We start from the raw sequence: 18,488 nt of genomic DNA on the forward strand, positions 1-18,488 counted from the left end.
TTATTGTTGTTATTATCTACTACTTAATGAAGGAAATCATACGGTATTTGGCCTTCTCCCTCTGACTTATTTCACTTTGCATTATACTCTCAATGTCCATCCATGTTGTCACAAATGGCTGGATTTTGGCTGCTTATGGCTGAGTAGTATTCCATTGTGTATATATACCACAGCTTCTTTATCCATTCGTCCTTGATGGGCACTTTAGGTTGCTTCCAAGTCTTGGCTATTGTGAATAAGGCTGCAATGAACACAGGGTGCATGTACCTTTGCAAATTGGTGTTTTCAAGTTCTTTGATAAATACCCAACAGTGGAATAGCTGGATCATAATGGTAGTTCTAGCCTTGATTTTTTGAGGAATCTCCATACTGTTTTCCATAGTGGCTGCACCAGTTTGCACTCCCACCAGCAGTGTATGAGAGTTCCTTCTCTTCCACATCCTCTCCAACACATGTTGTTTCCTGTCTTGTTAATTATAGCCATTCTTGACGGGCTGCCAGGTGATATCTCATTGTAGTTTTGATTTGCATTTCCCTGATAGTTAGTGATTTTGAACATCTTTTCATGTGTCTGTTGGCCATCTGTATATCTTCTTTGGCGAAATGTCTGTTCAGGTCTTTTTGCCCATTTTTTAATTGGGTTGGTAGTTTTTGTTGTTGAGATGCATGAGTTCTTTATATATTTTGGAGATTAAGCCCTTATCAGATGTATGGTTTGCAAATATCTTCTCCCAATTGTTAGGTTGTCTTTTCGTTTTTGTTGATGGTTTCCTTTGCTGTGCAGAAGCTTTTAGTTTGATGTAGTCCCATTTGTTTATTTTTTTCTATTGTTTCTCTTGCCCGGTCAGATGTGGTGTTTGAAAAGATGTTGCTAAGACCGATGTCGAAGAGCGATTGCCTATGTTTTCTTCTAGAACTTTCTACAGTTTCAGGTCTTACATTCAAGTCTTTAATCCATTTGGAGTTAATTTTTGTGTATGGTGTAAGGATCTACTTTCATTTTTTTGCATATATGGCTATCCAGTTTTCCCAACACCATTTGTTGAAGAGACTTTCTTTCCCATTGTATGTTCTTGGCTCCTTTGTCAAAGATTAGCTGTCCATAGATGTGTGGGTTTATTTCTGGGCTTTCGATTCTATTCCATTGATCTGTGTGTCTGTTTTTGTGCCAGTACCATGCTGTTTTGGTTACTATAGCTTTGTAGTATATTTTGATATCAGGGAGTGTGATACCTCCAGCTTTGTTCTTTTTCCTCAGGATTCCTTTAGCTATTCGGGTCTTTTGTTGTTCCATATGAATTTTAGGATTCTTTGTTCTATTTCTGTGAAAATGTTGTTGGAACTTTGATAGGGATTGCATTGAATCTATAGATGGCTTTAGAAGTATGGACATCTTAACTATGTTAATTTTCCAATCCAAGAGCCCGGAATATCTTTCCATTTCTTTGTGTCTTCTTCAATTTCTTTCAGCAATGTTTTATAGTTTTCAGTGTACAGATCTTTCACCTCTTTGGTTAAATTTATTCCTAGGTATTTTATTCTTTTTGTTGCAATTGTAAATGGGATGGTATTCTTAATTTCTCTTTCTGCTACTTCGCTGTTAGTGTACAGAAATGCAACTGATTTTTGTATGTTGATTTTGTATCCTGCAACTTTACCATATTCGTTTATTACTTCTAAAAGTTTTCTGGTGGATTCTTTAGGGTTTTCTATATATAAAAACTGTCATCTGCAAATAGTGACAGTTTCACTTCTTCCTTTCCAATTTGGATCCCTTTATTTCTTTCTCTTGCCTGATTGCTCTGGCTAGGACTTCCAATACTATGTTAAATAGGAGTGGTGACAGTGGGCATCCTTGTCTGGTTCCTGTTCTTAGAGGGATAGCTTTTCAGTTTTTCACCATTGAGGATGATATTAGCTGTGGGTTTCTCATATATGGTCTTTATTATGTTGAGGTACTTTCCTTCTATACCCATTTTATTCAGAGTTTTTATCATAAATGGATGCTGTATCTGTCAAATGCTTTCTCTGCATCTATTGGAGATGATCATGTGATTTTTGTTCTTCATTTTATTAATGTGGTGTATTACGTTGATTGATTTGCGAATGTTAAACCATCCCTGCATCCCCTGGAATAAATCCCACTTGATCATGGTGTATAATCTTTTTAACGATTGTTGTATGGCGATTTGCTAGTATTTTGTTGAGGATTTTCGTGATCATGTTCATCAGTGATATTGGCCTGTAATTTTCTTTTTGTGTTGTCCTTGTCTGGTTTTGGTATCAGGTAATGTCAGCTTCAGAGAATGAGTTAGGAGCTTCCCCTCCTCAATTTTTTGGAAGAGTTTGAGAAGGATAGGTATTAAGTCTTCTTTGAATGTTTGGTAGAATTCACCAGGGAAGCCGTCAGATCCTGGACTTTTATTTTTGGGGAGGCTTGATTACTGTTTCGATCTCCTTACTGGTGATCGGTCTATTCAAATTCTCCACTTCTTCTTGATCCAGTTTTGGAAGGTTGTATGATTCTAAGAATTTATCCATTTCTTTCCAGATTGTCGAATTGGTTGGCATATAGCTTTTCATAGTATTCTCTTATAATCTTTTTGTATTTCTGAGGTGTCTGTTGTAACTCTCCTCTTTCATTCTGATTTTACTTATTTGTGCCTTCTCTCTTTTTTTTTCTGGTGAGTCTAGCTAAAGGTTTGTCTATTTTGTTGATCTTTTCAAAGAACCAGCTCTTGGTTTTATTAATTTTTCTATTGTTTTTTGGTCTCTATTTCATTTATTTCTGCTCTGATTTTTATTATTTCCTTCTTCTACTGATTTTGGGCTTTGTTTGTTCTTCTTTTCCAGTTCCTTTAGGTGCATTTTTAGGTTGTTTATTTGAGATTTTTCTGTTTGTTGAGATAGGCCTGTATCGCCTATAAACTTCCCTCTTAGAACCGCTGCTGTATCCCATAAATTCTGGCATGTCGTATTTTCATTTTCATTTGTCTCCAGGTATTTTTTGATTTCTTCTTTGATTTCTTCGTTAACCCAGTCGTTGTTCAGTAGCATTTTGTTTAATCTCCATGTATTTGTGGCTTTTCTGATTTTCTTCCTATAGTTGATTTCTAGTTTCATACCGTTGTGGTCAGAAAAGATGCTTGGTATTATTTCAATCTTCTTAAATTTATGGAGACTTGTTTTATGGCCTAATATGTGATCAATCTTGGAGAATGTTCCATGTGCATTTGATTTTTAAAAATTTCCTAGGCCAGCCCCGGTGGCCTAGTGGTTAAGTTTGGTGTGCTCTGCTTCAGTGGCCTGGGTTCAGTTCCTGGGCAAAGACCTACGTCACTCATCTGTCAATGGCCACGCTGTGGTGGCAGCTCACATATAAAAAGAAGAAGATTGGCAACAGATGTTAGCTCAGGGCGAGTCTTCTTCAGCAAAAAAAAAAAAAAAAAAAAGCCTCTTTTTTGCTTTTTATTTCTTTTAATGGATTGTTATATTTAGTCACTTGTGTCCTTCTAATTTTGTATTCATTTCTGAAATTTTTTTCCTTTTATTTCTATTTCTTTTTTGTGTTCTTTCACCTTTTCTAGAGTTTTGTAATTGTGACTTATATTTCTCTTTTGTGTCCTGAATTATTTTCTTAATGTCTTTTAGCTTGTTTTGAAATAGTATATTATAATTTTGATCCGTTCCCGAGGTCTGTCTTTCATTATCCGTAGGGATGTTATTCTGCTCTTTAGTCCCTTTTTTCTTAAAATAACTATTTGGGATGGAACCTTGATGTTTTTCTGTTGCTCATTTTTATGTGAAATTTGTTTCCTCAACTTTTAGAAGGGGTCATGATTCAAGATAACTTTTCTAATGTCACAGAGCTCCCTCTTCTGTTGTTTTTGTAAAATGTTCCAACAATATGGTAGCTTCCTTCCCCTTCTCCACTTTTACCTGGACCTTTTCTTTTCTTGTCTCTGTTGTCGCTGCCCTGCTTAATGTTGGTTCATACTCTGCAACTTCCGTCAGTGTAGAGCCCTATCCTGGAAGGCAGGTTTGGTAGGTGGGTTGAGTATAAGAATTTATATGACTCAGATTGCTCCAGCCTTTTTCACAACTTACCTTGTACTCATTTGTTATTGGACTGGGCTAAACCTTTCCCATTTTCAGCGTCTCTTCTCAAATTGGCCATCATATTGTCCACTGAATACCTAGTGACTATTTTGATGGTCTCCTCAAGTCCCTCAAATGCCCCATTTCTTCACTATGCATCCTTCTGCACAGATGCTGATTTCATGCATGTTTGGTGGCCGTTGATGGTTTTCTCTACTCACTTGTGTTTTAACGTTCACGAGGATACCTTTTTACCTGCTTTTGTTGTAAATGTTGTCTATGGAATTTTGGTTTTTGTATCGTAGTCACTCTGTTTGATCTTAGGTGGTGATTCAGGTAGATTAAAAATCCACGATGTGCTCAGCATCTGCCATCTGGAATCCATAATCCATTCTACATTCACATTTTAAATACTCCACTCTATGTACTTAGAGTTGCTGGCCTATGGCCTATGGCATGTCTACTGTGTTTGTGCTGTGTTCTAAAGCTTAGGTCAAATGTTATTAATGTATTGGTGTTTGGATATTGCAAAACCTATTGATGTAGAAAGGGCTAGAAAGAAGCAGTTTATCATTATAGTGGAAATGAAAGTATTTACAAATTATAGCGAAGTTGAAAGTGATATAAAATGTATTTGTTTATGGAAAGAACAGCAAGAACTTTCTTTTTTTTTTTAAAGATTTTATTTATTCAGTTTTTTCCCCCCAAAGCCCCAGTAGATAGTTGTATGTCATAGGTTCACATCCTTCTAGTTGCTGTACGTGGGACTCGGCCTCACGTTGGACGGAGAAGTGGTGCCTCGGGGCGCTCCCGGGATCCGAACCCAGGCCGCCAGCATCAGAGCGCGCACACTTAACCGCTAAGCCACGGAGCCGGCCCAGAACAGCAAGAACTTTCTGAGGGCCAAAGGGCAAATTATGAAGTGCAGGGCCTGTAGGTAATCATAATCAGCAAGAGACAAGGAAAAGTGACTGATGGGGTAGGGTCAACCTTTCGGTTCAAGGGTAACCATCAATGCCTGATTTCTTGGAGCTTAACATTCATTCAGGGGAAAGCAAGGGGTTAATAAAACCTGAAAACAGTGAAAGTTGAACTTTGGCCACAAGCTACAGAGGGTTCTATAAAGTCAAGGCTACGTACACACCTGTTCGACATCAAAGTGAATGCCCGGTGGCTGGTGCAAACACCGCCGAGCTGCTTAGGCATTCCTTAGGCTACTGGGAAGTCAAGATAGTTAAAGCTTTGACAGGATTTTTTTTTTTAGAGTAGCCAAAACTGATCTCTTTTTTTTTAATCTTTGTAAATTTTTTTTATTTTATTGATGTCATAATAGTTTATACCATTGTGAGTTTCCAGTTGTACGTTATTATTTGTCAGTCACCATATAAATTGCACCCCTTCACCCCTTGTGCTCACCCGCCATTTCCCTTCCCCCTGGTAACCACTGAACTGTTCTCTCTGTCCATGTGTTAGTTTACATTCCACGTATGAGTGAAGACATACAATGTTTGTCTTCCTGTGTCTGGCTTATTTCACTTAACATAATACCCTCCAGGTCCATCCATGTTGTTGCAAATGGGACGATTTTGTCTTTTTTTATGACTGAGTAGTATTCCATTGTATATATATACCACATCTTCTTTATCCAGTCATCTGTAGATGGACACTTGGGTTGCTTCCACTTCTTGGCTATAGTGAATAATGCTGCAGTGAACATAGGGATGCATAAGTCTCTTTGGATTGTTGATTTCAGGTTCTTTGGATAAATACTCAGAAGTGGGATAGCTGGATCATAAGGTATTTCTATTTTTAATTTTTTGGGGACTCTCCGTACTGTTTTCCGTAGAGGCTGCACCAGTTTGCGTTCCCACCAGCAGTGAATAAGGGTTACCTTTTCTCCACATCCTCTCCAACATTTGTTATTTTTTGTCTTAGTGATTATAGCCATTCTCATGGGTGTAAGGTGATATCTTAGTATAGTTTTGATTTGCATTTCCCTGATGATTAGTGATGTTGAACATCTTTTCATATGCCTATTGGCCGTCTGTATATCTTCCTTGGAAAAATGTCTGTTCATATTCTCTGCCCATTTTTTGATCAGGTTATTTGTATTTTGTTGTTCAAAACGGAAGGAAAAAAAAAAGCTGCCTGATAGAAGGTTTGTCAGCGTAGAGGAGAAAGATATTTCTGGTTTGAAAATGACGAACGACCAACAAATGTACCTACTTATGGGAAATGCATCCAGAGGCTTGTAAGCACAATCCTTTCCCAGTCCCTTGCAAACAAGTTGACTTCTTTATACCTTCAGGAACCTAACCTGATAGTAAATAGAACAGCTTCTGTACAATGTAAACTGAATAATAGCAGATTGCTTCATAGGAGGTGCAGAAACATCATTTTTAATGTCAATCTTTCAAAACAGCCAAGGGCAGAAAGTTAAATCATATCAATGAAAATATTTCTGGGGCTGGCCCGGTGGCATAGTGGTTAAGTTCGCGTGCTCTGCTTTGGCAGCCTGGGGTTCGCAGGTTCAGATCTCAGGTGTGGACCTATGCACCGCTCATCAAGCCATGCTGAAGTGGTGTCCCACATATGAAAAAATGGAGGAAGATGGGCACAGATGTTAGCTTGAGGCCAATCTTCCTCAGCAGAAAAAAAAAAATCTGCAGGGAAGTAAACTAATGTGGTCTAGCTGTACACAAGTGCAGAGGCTCAATGGAGTGAGTGGAGGTTAGTGTGGCTGAGAGGGATGAAGGAAGAAAATAGTGAAAGTTAATGAGTTTGGAGAGGGAACCAGGAGCCAGGTCATGTAGGGTTTTATAGGCTTTTGGATTTTATTCTCAAGTGTTTGGAAGCCATTAGCAGGTTGAGAACAGAGGAAGAATGAACAACTAATGTAAATGATATGTTCAAGCTAAATGGAGGCCAAAGGTACCAGGGTGTGATTTGGACAGTAATATGGTCAGAATGAAAAGAACCTGGGTTACTATTGATTTAAAATTTTTTAAATTTGAAAATTTGTGATTTTAGAATTATTAAGAGCTACAAACATGAGTTGTTGAGATACACACACACACACACACATACACACACAACTTTTTGTTTTCCAAAGTTTGCTAAACAGTACTGAACCTCATTTCATATATTCTTATTTCTGTTCTGTTCTCTTTAATGTTTAAAACAAAACGCTATTCTCAGCCCACTAAATTGACTTAGTAACACACTAATGGATCAGAACTTGGAGTTTGAAAACCACTGTAAATCTAGTATAATTCCTTTATTTGGCTTGCCAAAGCACACATTGCTGAAAATGACCAAACCAGAATCTAGATATCACCACATTTTTCAAGAATATATTCATTAAAAAACAAAAATCAAACTCCTTTATACAGTATAACAGCAGGCTCCACTGTAGAAAAAAATTTGAGGATAAGTGTTCTTACTTGAGGGAATTGCCTGTGCTTATCTCACTGGCATGAAATGTTAAGGCCTATAAATTTCAAGTGGACTTATAAAATATCAACACAATTTTATTAGTGGTCTGTAATTAAATATACAAACTGCTAGCTGAAGTAACAGTTGTTCTCTTTTGAATTATAAACAGAGAATAAGTCATTTATAGGCAGCCTGGTGGCCTTTAAATTGTCATCTAGGAATTAATGAAAAAAATGTCATTTCATAGTTTCTGCAAATTGCTTATTCTTTTGTTGTGTTTCACTTGGAAGAGAGCTTGTGGGAGGAGTGAAGGACGTATGAAACATAAAGGTCAGTATGAAGTAATGGGAAAGAATGGTCCTTATAATTCTATTATTTGAATCCTTGCTCCTGTCTTCCCTAGCTCTGTGACCTTTGGAAATATACCTGCCTGTGACTCATTTTTCTCATTTATAAATGGAAGTAATATCTATATGAGAGCTTTATTACTTTTTTTTTAATTTTTAAAAATTTTTTTTTAATTAAAAAAATTTTTTTCCCCCCAAAACCCCAGTAGGTAGTTGTATGTCATAGCTGCACATCCTTCTAGTTGCTGTATGTGGGACGCGGCCTCAGCATGGCCGGAGAAGTGGTGGTGCGTCGGTGCGCGCCCGGGATCCGAACTCGGGCCGCCAGCAGCGGAGCGCGTGCACTTAACTGCTAAGCCACGGGGCCAGCCCTATATGAGAGCTTTAATGTTAAGGTGAAATGAGGGCCTGGTGGCATAACATGTATTTTAATAAATATTAGTTTTCTTCTTTCCTTTCTTCCTTAGGGAGGAATTCAGTGAACATATGTTGCTAGAATAAGCAGGGCTGGAGAGTGTAGAAAAATGCAAAAAGAAAGGCACATCTTTTTTAGTGGTTATCCTCTTCCTAGTGAGTCTATTGTGTATGATCCCAGTTGTTTCTAATTTCTTTTTTTTTTTTTTTATAATTTTATTTATTTATTTTTCCCCCAAAGCCCCAGTAGATAGTTGTATGTCATAGCTGCACATCCTTCTAGTTGCTGTATGTGGGACGCGGCTACAGCATGGCCGGAGAAGTGGTGCGTCGGTGTGCACCCGGGATCTGAACCCAGGCCACCAGTAGCGGAGCGTGTGCACTTAACCGCTAAGCCACGGGGCCGGCCCCTGTTTTTTTTTTTAAATAATTTCCACTTGGGGCTGGCCCTGTGGCTTGGTGGTTAAGTGCGTGCGCTGCGATGCTGGCGGCCCGGGTTCGGATCCCGGGTGCGCATCGAGGCACCACTTCTCTGTCCAGCCTGAGGCCGAGTGCCACATACAGCAACTAGAAGGGTGTGCAGCTGTGACATACAACTATCTACTGGGGCTTTGGGGGCAAAAAATAAATAAAATCTTAAAAAAAAAAAAAAAATAAAAAAAAAAAAATAATTTCCACTTGTTCCTAATTTCTTTTAGGATAGGTAGGTAATAAGTAGGTAGGCTTCCTGTGCCTCCTGCTACTCCTTCCCTTTTTTGTTTTTTTTTTTGGTGAGAAAGATTAGGCTGAGCTAACATGTGTTGTCAATCCTCCTCTTTTTGCTGAGGAAGATTGGCCCTGGGCTGACATCCGTGCCCATCTTCCTCTACTGTATATGTAGGACACCGCCACAGCATGGCTTGATGAGCAGTGTGTAGGTCTGCACCTGGGATCCAAACCTGTGAACCCTGGGCTACCGAAGTGGAGCCCGCGAACTTAACCACTAGACCACCAGGCCGGCCCCCACTCCTTCTCTTTTTAAAGGGGGATTACCCAAGTGGTGAAAGACAAGTTTGGGAGACCAGGAAATAATACTTTCATAGTTGATTCCAGTGTTTTACTTTCTAGTGCCTCCAGTCTGCTTTATTACAAAGAATTTGCTGAAGATGCGTCTGTCCTGATACCAAGTACGTTAGCTAATAATAGCTATTAGTTATAGGTGTTACCTAAAACCAGTTGTCTTTGCCTGTGGAATAAACACTTTTTTTGATTTAACCCAGACATCCTAGGAACAAAGTTACAAAGTCAGAGTGAAAATGAAAGAATTAGAATTTTGTCTAGCTGGATTTTTCTTTTTAGATAACTTTGTTGAGATATAGTCCATATGCCATAAAATTCACCCTTTTAAAGTGCAGAGTTCAGTGGTTTTTAGTATATTCACAGAGCTATGCAACCATCACCACTATCTAATTTTAGAACATTTTTTTTGGTGAAGAAGATTGGCCCTGAGCTAACATCTGTTTCCAGTCTTCCTCTTTTTGCTTGAGGAAGATTGCTGCTGAACTAACATCTGCACAAATCTTCCTCTATTTTGTATGTGGGATGCCACCACACTGTGACTTGATGAGTGGTGTGTAGGTCCACACCCAGGATCTGAACCTGTGAACCCCGGGCTGCTGAAGCGGAGCCCGTGAACTTAACCACTATGCCACTGGGCTGGCCCCAAATTTTAGAACATTTTAATAACCCAAAAAAGAAACCTCGTGCCCATTAGCAGTCTTTCTCCACCTACCCTTTTCTCCTCTCCCTTGCACCTCAGCCCCTTGCCACCAATAATGTGCTTTTTGTCTCTATGGATTTGCTTATTCTGGATATTTCATATAAATGGAATTATATAATGTGTAGTCTTTTGTGACTGCTTTTACTTAGCATAATGTTTTAAAGGTTCATCCATGTTGTAGCGTGAATCATTACTTCATTACTTTTTATTGCCAAATAACATTACTTTTTATTGCCAAATAATGTAATTTCATATGGATATACACATTTTGTTTGCCAATTCATCAGTAGATGGACATTTGGGTTGTTTCCGCTTTTTGGCTATCAGGAATAATGCTGCTGTGAACATTTGTGTACAAGTTTTTGTGAGGCCATGTTTTCAGTTCTCTAGAGTGTATACCTCGGAGTGGAGTTGCCGGGTCGTATGCTAACTTTATGTTTAACGTTTTGAGGGCCTTATAAACTGTTTTCCAAAGTAATCACACCATTTTGTCTAGCTAGATTTTAAATCACCTAGTTTTAGGGTTCTAATTTCGTATGTATTGAAGGAGAACCTTAGCTGAAACAAGTGGTTTGAATTAATAGGGGAAAATATCCACCTGCAGTAGTTTGCAAAGTTGGAAGTATTTTTTTTTTAAAGGAGGTTTGGAATTATTACTATTAATCTTTGGCGTTTTTTTTAAATTTTGTTTTTGCAGTTTTATCTCCAAGACACTAAGAGTAGTAATGGTACCTTTATAAATAGCCAGAGATTGAGTCGAGGCTCTGAAGAAAGTCCACCATGTGAAATTCTTTCTGGTGACATTATCCAGTTTGGGGTAGATGTGACGGAGAACACACGGAAAGGTATGGGTATGGATCGATTTTTCCTGTTATTTGTCTTTTTTAAGTTTTTATAAAATTCCATTAATGTTACAAAACATTGCATGTTTGTAAAAGCAATTTAAATACAGCATTATATGCAGTGAAAAGTTAAAAGTCTCTTACTTTCCTATTACTTTTCTAAAATCTTAAGTTCTGAAATGTTAATAAGTAATTTATATTTTTCATCACAGTATGAAAACATATGGCACTACTGTGTTAGTTAGGAAACAATTGGCTGCAGTGACAGCATACCCAACTAATAAGAGCTTAAACCATGAGGATATTTATTGTTAACAAGAAGTCTGGAGACAGGTAGGTCCAGACTTTGTTCACTTGACTCAATGATGTCATCTGGAATCCAGGATCTTACTGTCCTCCTGTTCTACTATCCTTGACATGTCAGTTTCTTATGCTTTTGCTTGTCGCCTCTTGGTCAAAGGGTGATCGCTGCAGCCCCAGACATTATTTTCCTCATGCAAGTGGCCTAGGCAAAATGGATGAGGTGAAGACAAATGCTTTCCTCTGTGGCTCTCTTTATGTTGGAAAGAATAATCTTTCATAGAATCCTCCCAGCAGATTTCTTCTTTTGTCTCCCTGGCCACATGGGTAGGTCACCTGCATAGCTACCTGTAGCTACAAAGGAGCCTGAGAAGTTATTTACCTGGCAAAGGGGATCAGGAGATCCATGACTGGCAAAGATCAGTTATGGCTTCTTTACCAGTTGTGCGTGCATTGTTGCCCCAAACAAAATCAGAGTTCTGTAGGCAGCTAATAGTACCTGTCACAAATATAAAATTTCATGTCTCAGTTTTTGAAACTAGAAGTTCTCTTGCTAAATACATGTAAATTGTCTTTATTTTTGCAATTCTGAAGCTTCCTGACTCTACGTAGTTCACTGACTACTTTATGACCATGAAATTATATGACTGAATTGTAAAACTAAATGAATAGGAACCAAAAGTATGCAGTTCCACTCTCTTAGTTTAATATGGACAATGAAACCAGTTGGCAAGTTTCTTCTTTTGTTTCTTTGAACATACTCTGATCTGGTGATATCCTAAGTCATCAGTCTGTGCCATTTTGCATAGTAGACATGGGGATGAGGGGTGGTGGTGGTGATGACGCTGGTGTGTGTGCATGTACACATATGTTTATATACTTTCACTTGCAAGTTTATATACTTTGCAACTGCAGTATTATTTTTTACTGGGTTTTTGTTGGCCTCCTCAGGGAGTTAGGTTTCAATATTTGAATTTGGGTGGGGCCAAAGTCTTAGGAATTTCCATTTACAGTTGTAAAATAGAAAAGAAAGTCTGTATTTTGATGCAAAATATTGCGTACTCCTTATTAAGAGAACTCAACTTATGTATGACCATACTGAGAACAGCTGCATTGGACCCTCTAACATCTGCTGTTGCCACATCACACCTCCTCTAGTACCGTCATTCAGCAAACATTTACTGAGCCCCAGCTGTGAGTAACCCACAGAGAAGATAGAGAATTTGATTACACTGTCTTTCTCTCCAAGGAATGTCTATCTTCTTGTCTTGCATTTCCCAAAGAGAATTAATAGGTATTAATTAATAAAAGAATGAGATAATCAAATACATTTAGGAAATGCTTAGTTAACCAAAGGTGAGCGGGACTTCTGAGAGCCTTTGATAGGCTGACATATATGCAGATCTCCAAGAGGGTGACTGTTATAGAATACAGCTCTTTCCAGACTCTTTCCCACTCTTCTTCCCCATCTGGCTGTGAGAGACACTCTTTAGAAAATGCTGTAGAAAGCTAAGAGGACAGCCCTGAGATTCAGGGTTATTGTTAGTACATTATTTCAGCAACATTAGATTCTTGCAGGCTTCTTGAAAATTTATCTTCTATGCCAACTTTAAAGAAATTAAATAAAGAAAAATTTTTTTCATCATCATCACAAGTTGAGTACTACCTGTTTAAGTATGTGCCAGAAAAAAAGTATAGACTTTGTCCTATGCTAAACAGTACTATGATAAGCTTCATATCACTTGGAAAATCCTACTGAAATTATGCTACACTACTGGATAACCCCTAAATCAAAGAAGAAATCAAAAGGGGAATTTCAAACAATATAGAAAGGAAAGGAGACTTTTATACCAAAATATGGTAAATCCTTTACTCAGATAAAAATTTATAATCTTAAATTCTTTCTGTATTAAAGAAGAAAGGCAAACAATGAAGGAACTTGGCACTTAGAAGAAATTAGAAAAAGAGCAACATGAAAAAGAAGCTTGGAAGAAGAAATAAAAAGCAGAAATTAATGAAATAAACAAAAAACTCTACAAGGGATAAACAAACCCAAATGCTGGTTCTTTATAAACAAACAATAAAATAGGTAATTCATGAGCCTTGATTCCTTCATTAGGTTAAAAAAAATACTAGCAAAAGTATACAAGGTAAGGAATGAGAAAGGAGATATAAACACAGATAAAGGGTATACTAAAAGAGTTCTAAGAGACTATTACATGTTAACCTCTGACAAAGAAAAAAAAAAAACAAACTAGAGTAAATTAATGTTTTCCTAGCAAAATTATCACAAGATGTAGAAAACTTGAATAAATTGATTTCCTTAAAAGAAAGTAAAGAGTTGTTAAAGATTGACCAGAAACAGAAGCATTCACAGCTGAATTTGATCTTATTTTAAAAAATAGATGAATCCAATGTTTTTTATTTTTTTTATTTATTTATTTATTTTTTTTTAAAGATTTTATTTATTTATTTTTCCCCCAAAGCCCCAGTACATAGTTGTCTGTCATAGCTGCACATCCTTCTAGTTGCTGTATGTGGGACGCGGCCTCAGCATGGCTGGAGGAGTGGTGCCTCAGTGCGCACCCGGGATCCGAACCCGGGCCGCCGGCAGCGGAGCGCACGCACTTAACCGCTAAGCCACGGGGCCGGCCCAGAATCCAATGTTTTTTAAATAATACAAACATAGATAAAGGTGGAAAGCTCTCAAAATCCTTTAAAGAAGCCAGCAACATATCATTAATGCCAAATTCTGGCAAAGAGAGAACAAAAAAGAAAACTATTAACTAATTTTACTTGTGATAATAGATGAAAATTGTAAGATATTAGTAAATTAAATTCAGAAATAAAGCTAAAATAACAAAGTAGAATTTATTCTAGGAATGCAAAGATGATTCAATATTGAGGAAATCTATTAACATCATCCACAAACTAAAACTGAAAAACATGTAACTGTGTAACCAGTAGATATTGTAAAAGGCATTTGATCAAGTTCAGGAGTTATTCCTAATAAAAATTTTAAATAAATAGAATGAAAAGAAAAACTAAGTAAAATTAAAATTCTAATTAAAATAGAATAAAAATAGCAAAAATACTATACAGATATAAAAATGTCTGCACTAAATTTGCATGTATCAGTAATGATAAATCTCAAGCAAATTGGAGAAGGATGTGTGTGATATACTATTTACATAAAGCATGAATTCATGCAAACAATACTATACAGTGCTTTTGAATACCTTTATAGTAAGGATATAAAATTAGACACTTGGAATGATAAAAAATAGTTTGTGAGGATCTATGAAAGGATGTTTTTTGTGCACCGGTGTGTACAAAAAACAGTGGAGGGGCGGGTCCTGGTGGCGTAGCAGTTAAGTGCGTGCGCTCGGCTGCGGCGGCCCGGAGTTTGGATCCCGGGCGCGCGCTGACACACCGTTTGTCAAGCCATGCTGTGGTGGCGTCCCATATAAAGTGGAGGAAGATGGGCACGGATGTTAGTCCAGGGCCAGTCTTCCTCAGCCAAAAGAGGAGGATTGGCAGATGTTATCTCAGGGCTGATCTTCCTCACAAAAAAACAAAACAAAACAGTGGAAGCATAATTTAAAAATTTCCCAGTATGCAGCTATTAAAAAGAATAAATTAGGATTGTATGAACTGTAGGGATTTCTATGAGATATACTGTTGAGTGAAGAAAGAATTACTTTTAATAATTTCATTATTTTAAGAAAGTCTCACCAATCCCTGTAAATGTACATATATATGTATGTGTTGGTACATGATTATATGAACATGGGGGAAAAAAGTGAAAGAATGCCTCCTAGGTCGTTAATGTGAGTCATCCTGGAGTGTGAGTGGAAGGGAGGAGTAAAGGAGAAGAGGGAGCCAAATTAAAAAGGGCAGGGCTAATAAAACTGCAGTAAAAACCCTCCAGTATGTATGACATTTATGTATTTATGCAAAATAAGGTATATATAAAAGGAAATTCCAAAAAAAGAATATATAACATATAAAGATTTTCTTGTGTATGTGTGTGTATAAAATCAGGATTTTGTTAAAAAGGTGATATGAGCTTGATGTTATTGAACATATTAGTTCATATTAGTGTCTCTTCTATTCCAAGCGCTCCAAAACAAGCTGATTTTGATGTTTGGCTTTCCACACAGTATGGCTCCAAGGAGAAAACTTACTGGTCAGTACTGTGCAAATAACCTGCTGTATAGATATAAAATATCATTGTAAACAAATAAAATGACATTCTAATAGATTTTTTTTTAAAAAAAAAAAGAAAGGGAGAAAGAGAGAAAGCCAATCTATCAGATCCTCCTGGAATGAGAGCATTAGCAACCCAACTGTTGGCCACTCCTCTGTTCCCAGACCCACCAACTGCTGGTCACACAACATTACAGTAACCCTCTGTTGCAAAGCTTGGAACAAGTTAGTTCTATAAACTTTACATATTACTCAAATCAGCTCATCAGCCCAGGTCCACTGTCTGTTCCTACATTAAGCATCTATGAACAAAGGCCCTATTATGAACAAGGTCAATGGTATCTTCCTTTTGCTTTATGCTCGAACTGCACTGAATTATTTTTACTCCCCACAATAGACCTTGCCCTTTCTGGCCTTCAAGCCCTTGCACATGCTTTTTCCTTCACCTAGAAACCTTTCTAGGCCAGATGAGGTGCCCTTCCATGTCCCTGTTGCACACTGTACTACTCTTTATATGTTTGCCTCCCTCACTAAACTGTAAGCTGTGCAAGAGCAGGCAGTGGTTCTGTCTTTGTTGTAGAATCTCCACACTTAATATGACACATGTTGGTTGAGTAAATTTTAAAATGTCCCATGAATCTTCATCCACCATTTTACAAAAGTTCTTTCTACCACCTTTCTCAACTCAGATTTTGACAACCTTCCTCCTAATCCGGAGGCTTAATCTGAGGATTGGAAATTGGCAACCTTCTTTTTCCCCACTACCCTTTTTATTCTGCTGTGACTCAGTTACCTCTCATTAACCTGTCTAAGCTTTAATTTCCTCATCTTATAAAATGGGACTCATGATACTACTACCTACCTCAAGGTGTGTGGTGCAATGTCCAATGTTTACATTGTACATTACAATGTTCAACGTGAACTTTGGAAGAGCATATATAAAATGCTCAGCTTTTGTTATTACTAAAACTCTTGTCAATCATTTGTACCATCTTTTTTTGCTATTAAGTTTGCCCCTCTTTATCAGTAGCTTCAGCCCCAGGCTCCTTTACCTGTCTGTCCTTTGGAACCTATCATCTGCCATTTCAAAGGTACTCTCACCAACTCCTAGACGACTCCTTGACTTTTGGCTATGCTGTCCTCACTTGTTCTTAGCTCTTGTTAACTTTCACCATAAGCTTTACATACTTCCACTTTCTAGCTGCTAGGGAAAATCACAAAACTGATTAAGCACAAACTGTGCCAAATTTGCCAGGTTGACTGAGAAAATCTTTCTGATGGTGTGGCAGCCTTCTTTTGTTCATTAAAAAAATGGATTCTCAACCCAGGATGTGCACCAGAATTACCTGCAGAGCTTTGTAAAATACAGATGTCTGGATTCCACCCTTAAGCCCTAAGAAGCAGAATTGCTAGGTGTGGAGACTGGACATACCTATTTTTTAAAAAGCTTTGGGTTGTTCTTTTGGACAGCTAGATTTAAGAACCCTGCTCAGTTAAGTTCCTGGCAGCAACTGTTTTATATGCTTTCCCCTTATTCTCAAGTCCCAAGTTTCCCTTATCACCCTGAAGATTCATGAATCCATTCATGCTGGCTCTGTACCTGTATTTCCAGATGCTTGCTGGTTGTTTCCTCTTGGATTAACCTACTAGTCTCCTTATAATTACTCTGTACAAAACTTAATTTCTCCTTCAAACTAGAACATTCTACTGACTTCCCAGTTTCTTTTATTGCTCCATCATTCTCCCAAACACTCTAGCTCAGAATCTTGGTATTTTTCTGAATCCTGTCTCTTCCTTATCTCTAGCAGTTGTGTCATCTAGACCATTTACCTCTTTCTCTGTTACTACTTGTTTTTCTGGTTACCAACCTAGAGTGTTACAGTAACTCTCTGTTTCTGGCCACCATACTCTGCCAACCCACTGCCTCCAGAATATTCTTCTGTTACAGTTTTATTTATGTCATTCTCCTGCTTTTAAAAGCCTTAAGTGGCTGTGCCATACTGCAGAATAAAGTCTGAAATGCTTACTTGTATACTTGAGGGCCTCAAAAATGTAGACTCAGTTCAACCTTTTGATTTTATTTCCCATTACTTCCCTTAATACATATTAAGCTGTTTAACTAGATTATTTAGAGGTTAGATGGTATATAGAAAAGATTCTTTTGAATCCTAGCACTGTCACTTACCAAAGCTATGACCTTAAGCAGGTTGCTTTAGCCTCTTTGACCTTAGTTGCCTCATCTGTAAAATAGGACATAAAAATAACTACACGGTTCGTCATAAGTGGTCAACATGTATAGTGTGCATGGCACCTACAGGGCCTTGAAATATATATATTCTTTACCTCTTCTCTCCAGTCTCCTCCAGCTGCCTTCCTTAGATGTGCACTCTCTCACATCCTTCTCTTTTTCTGTTTCTTTGCTCCTGCCTTTCTCTTTGCCTTTCCTCCATTTCCAGCTTTTGAAATCCTACCCTTTTTTTCCCCCTTTTCATAAATCCTTCCCCTGCCTTTGTCCATTCCAGCTTCCCATAGTGTTTTGTACCTCTTGTAGCTTTTGTGAATTGTCCCCTCCTTTGTTGTTACGTTAGATATTTCTAGTTTGTTCTATCTACAAACTGAATTGAAATCTCCTCAAGGACAAGGACCTAGTATAACAATAATCTTGGTTTTTCGCATCATTCCCAGCATACTGCTTTGTAGCCACCAGGTTGTCAGTGGATATTGAGCAAACAGATAAAGCCCAAGAACCACTGCTTCTCATAGGTGAATCAAAAAATAAGTCAAGGAGCAATATCACTCCATAGTATGCTAGAGAAATAAAGTAGCAAATGAATCCATATACCTACAGAAAGGATTCCTCCCATCAAACAGTTAAGTAGAAACAGGATTCCTGGGAGAAATAGCAGCCTCTGAGTCTAGGGCAGAAAATGTACAAATTGACTAGAAGATTTTGTCATACCGGAGAGCAATGAAGCTATCTGAAACTGCTGGAGTTCTGTCAGAAGGACTCAAGAGTTAACGTGAAGTTAACTGATCGAAGATGGGACAATTTGAGCATCAAATAATAACAACAACAGTAGATTG

The 18,488-nt window shown here is 37.8% G+C and overlaps 1 protein-coding gene across 16 annotated transcripts in view; it reads left to right on the forward strand.

Annotated features, from left to right (window-relative positions):
• SLMAP (sarcolemma associated protein) overlaps nt 1-18,488 on the forward strand; it is a 157,318-nt gene that overhangs the window by 60,843 nt on the left and 77,987 nt on the right. For 15 of the 16 annotated variants that reach the window (XM_087431213.1, XM_014793200.2, XM_087431217.1 and 12 more), the window contains one exon: nt 10,751-10,898. In XM_087431213.1, the coding sequence (XP_087287339.1) occupies nt 10,751-10,898 (148 nt within the window). Of the gene's footprint in view, nt 1-9,412; nt 9,461-10,750; nt 10,899-18,488 lie in introns of those variants that run through there. The other variant, XM_087431223.1, reaches the window with a different exon arrangement.

Source organism: Ceratotherium simum, chromosome 5, assembly GCF_057802395.1.
Source record: "Ceratotherium simum simum isolate JZ-2026a chromosome 5, ASM5780239v1, whole genome shotgun sequence".
In the NCBI taxonomy this organism is placed as follows: Eukaryota; Metazoa; Chordata; class Mammalia; order Perissodactyla; family Rhinocerotidae; genus Ceratotherium; species Ceratotherium simum.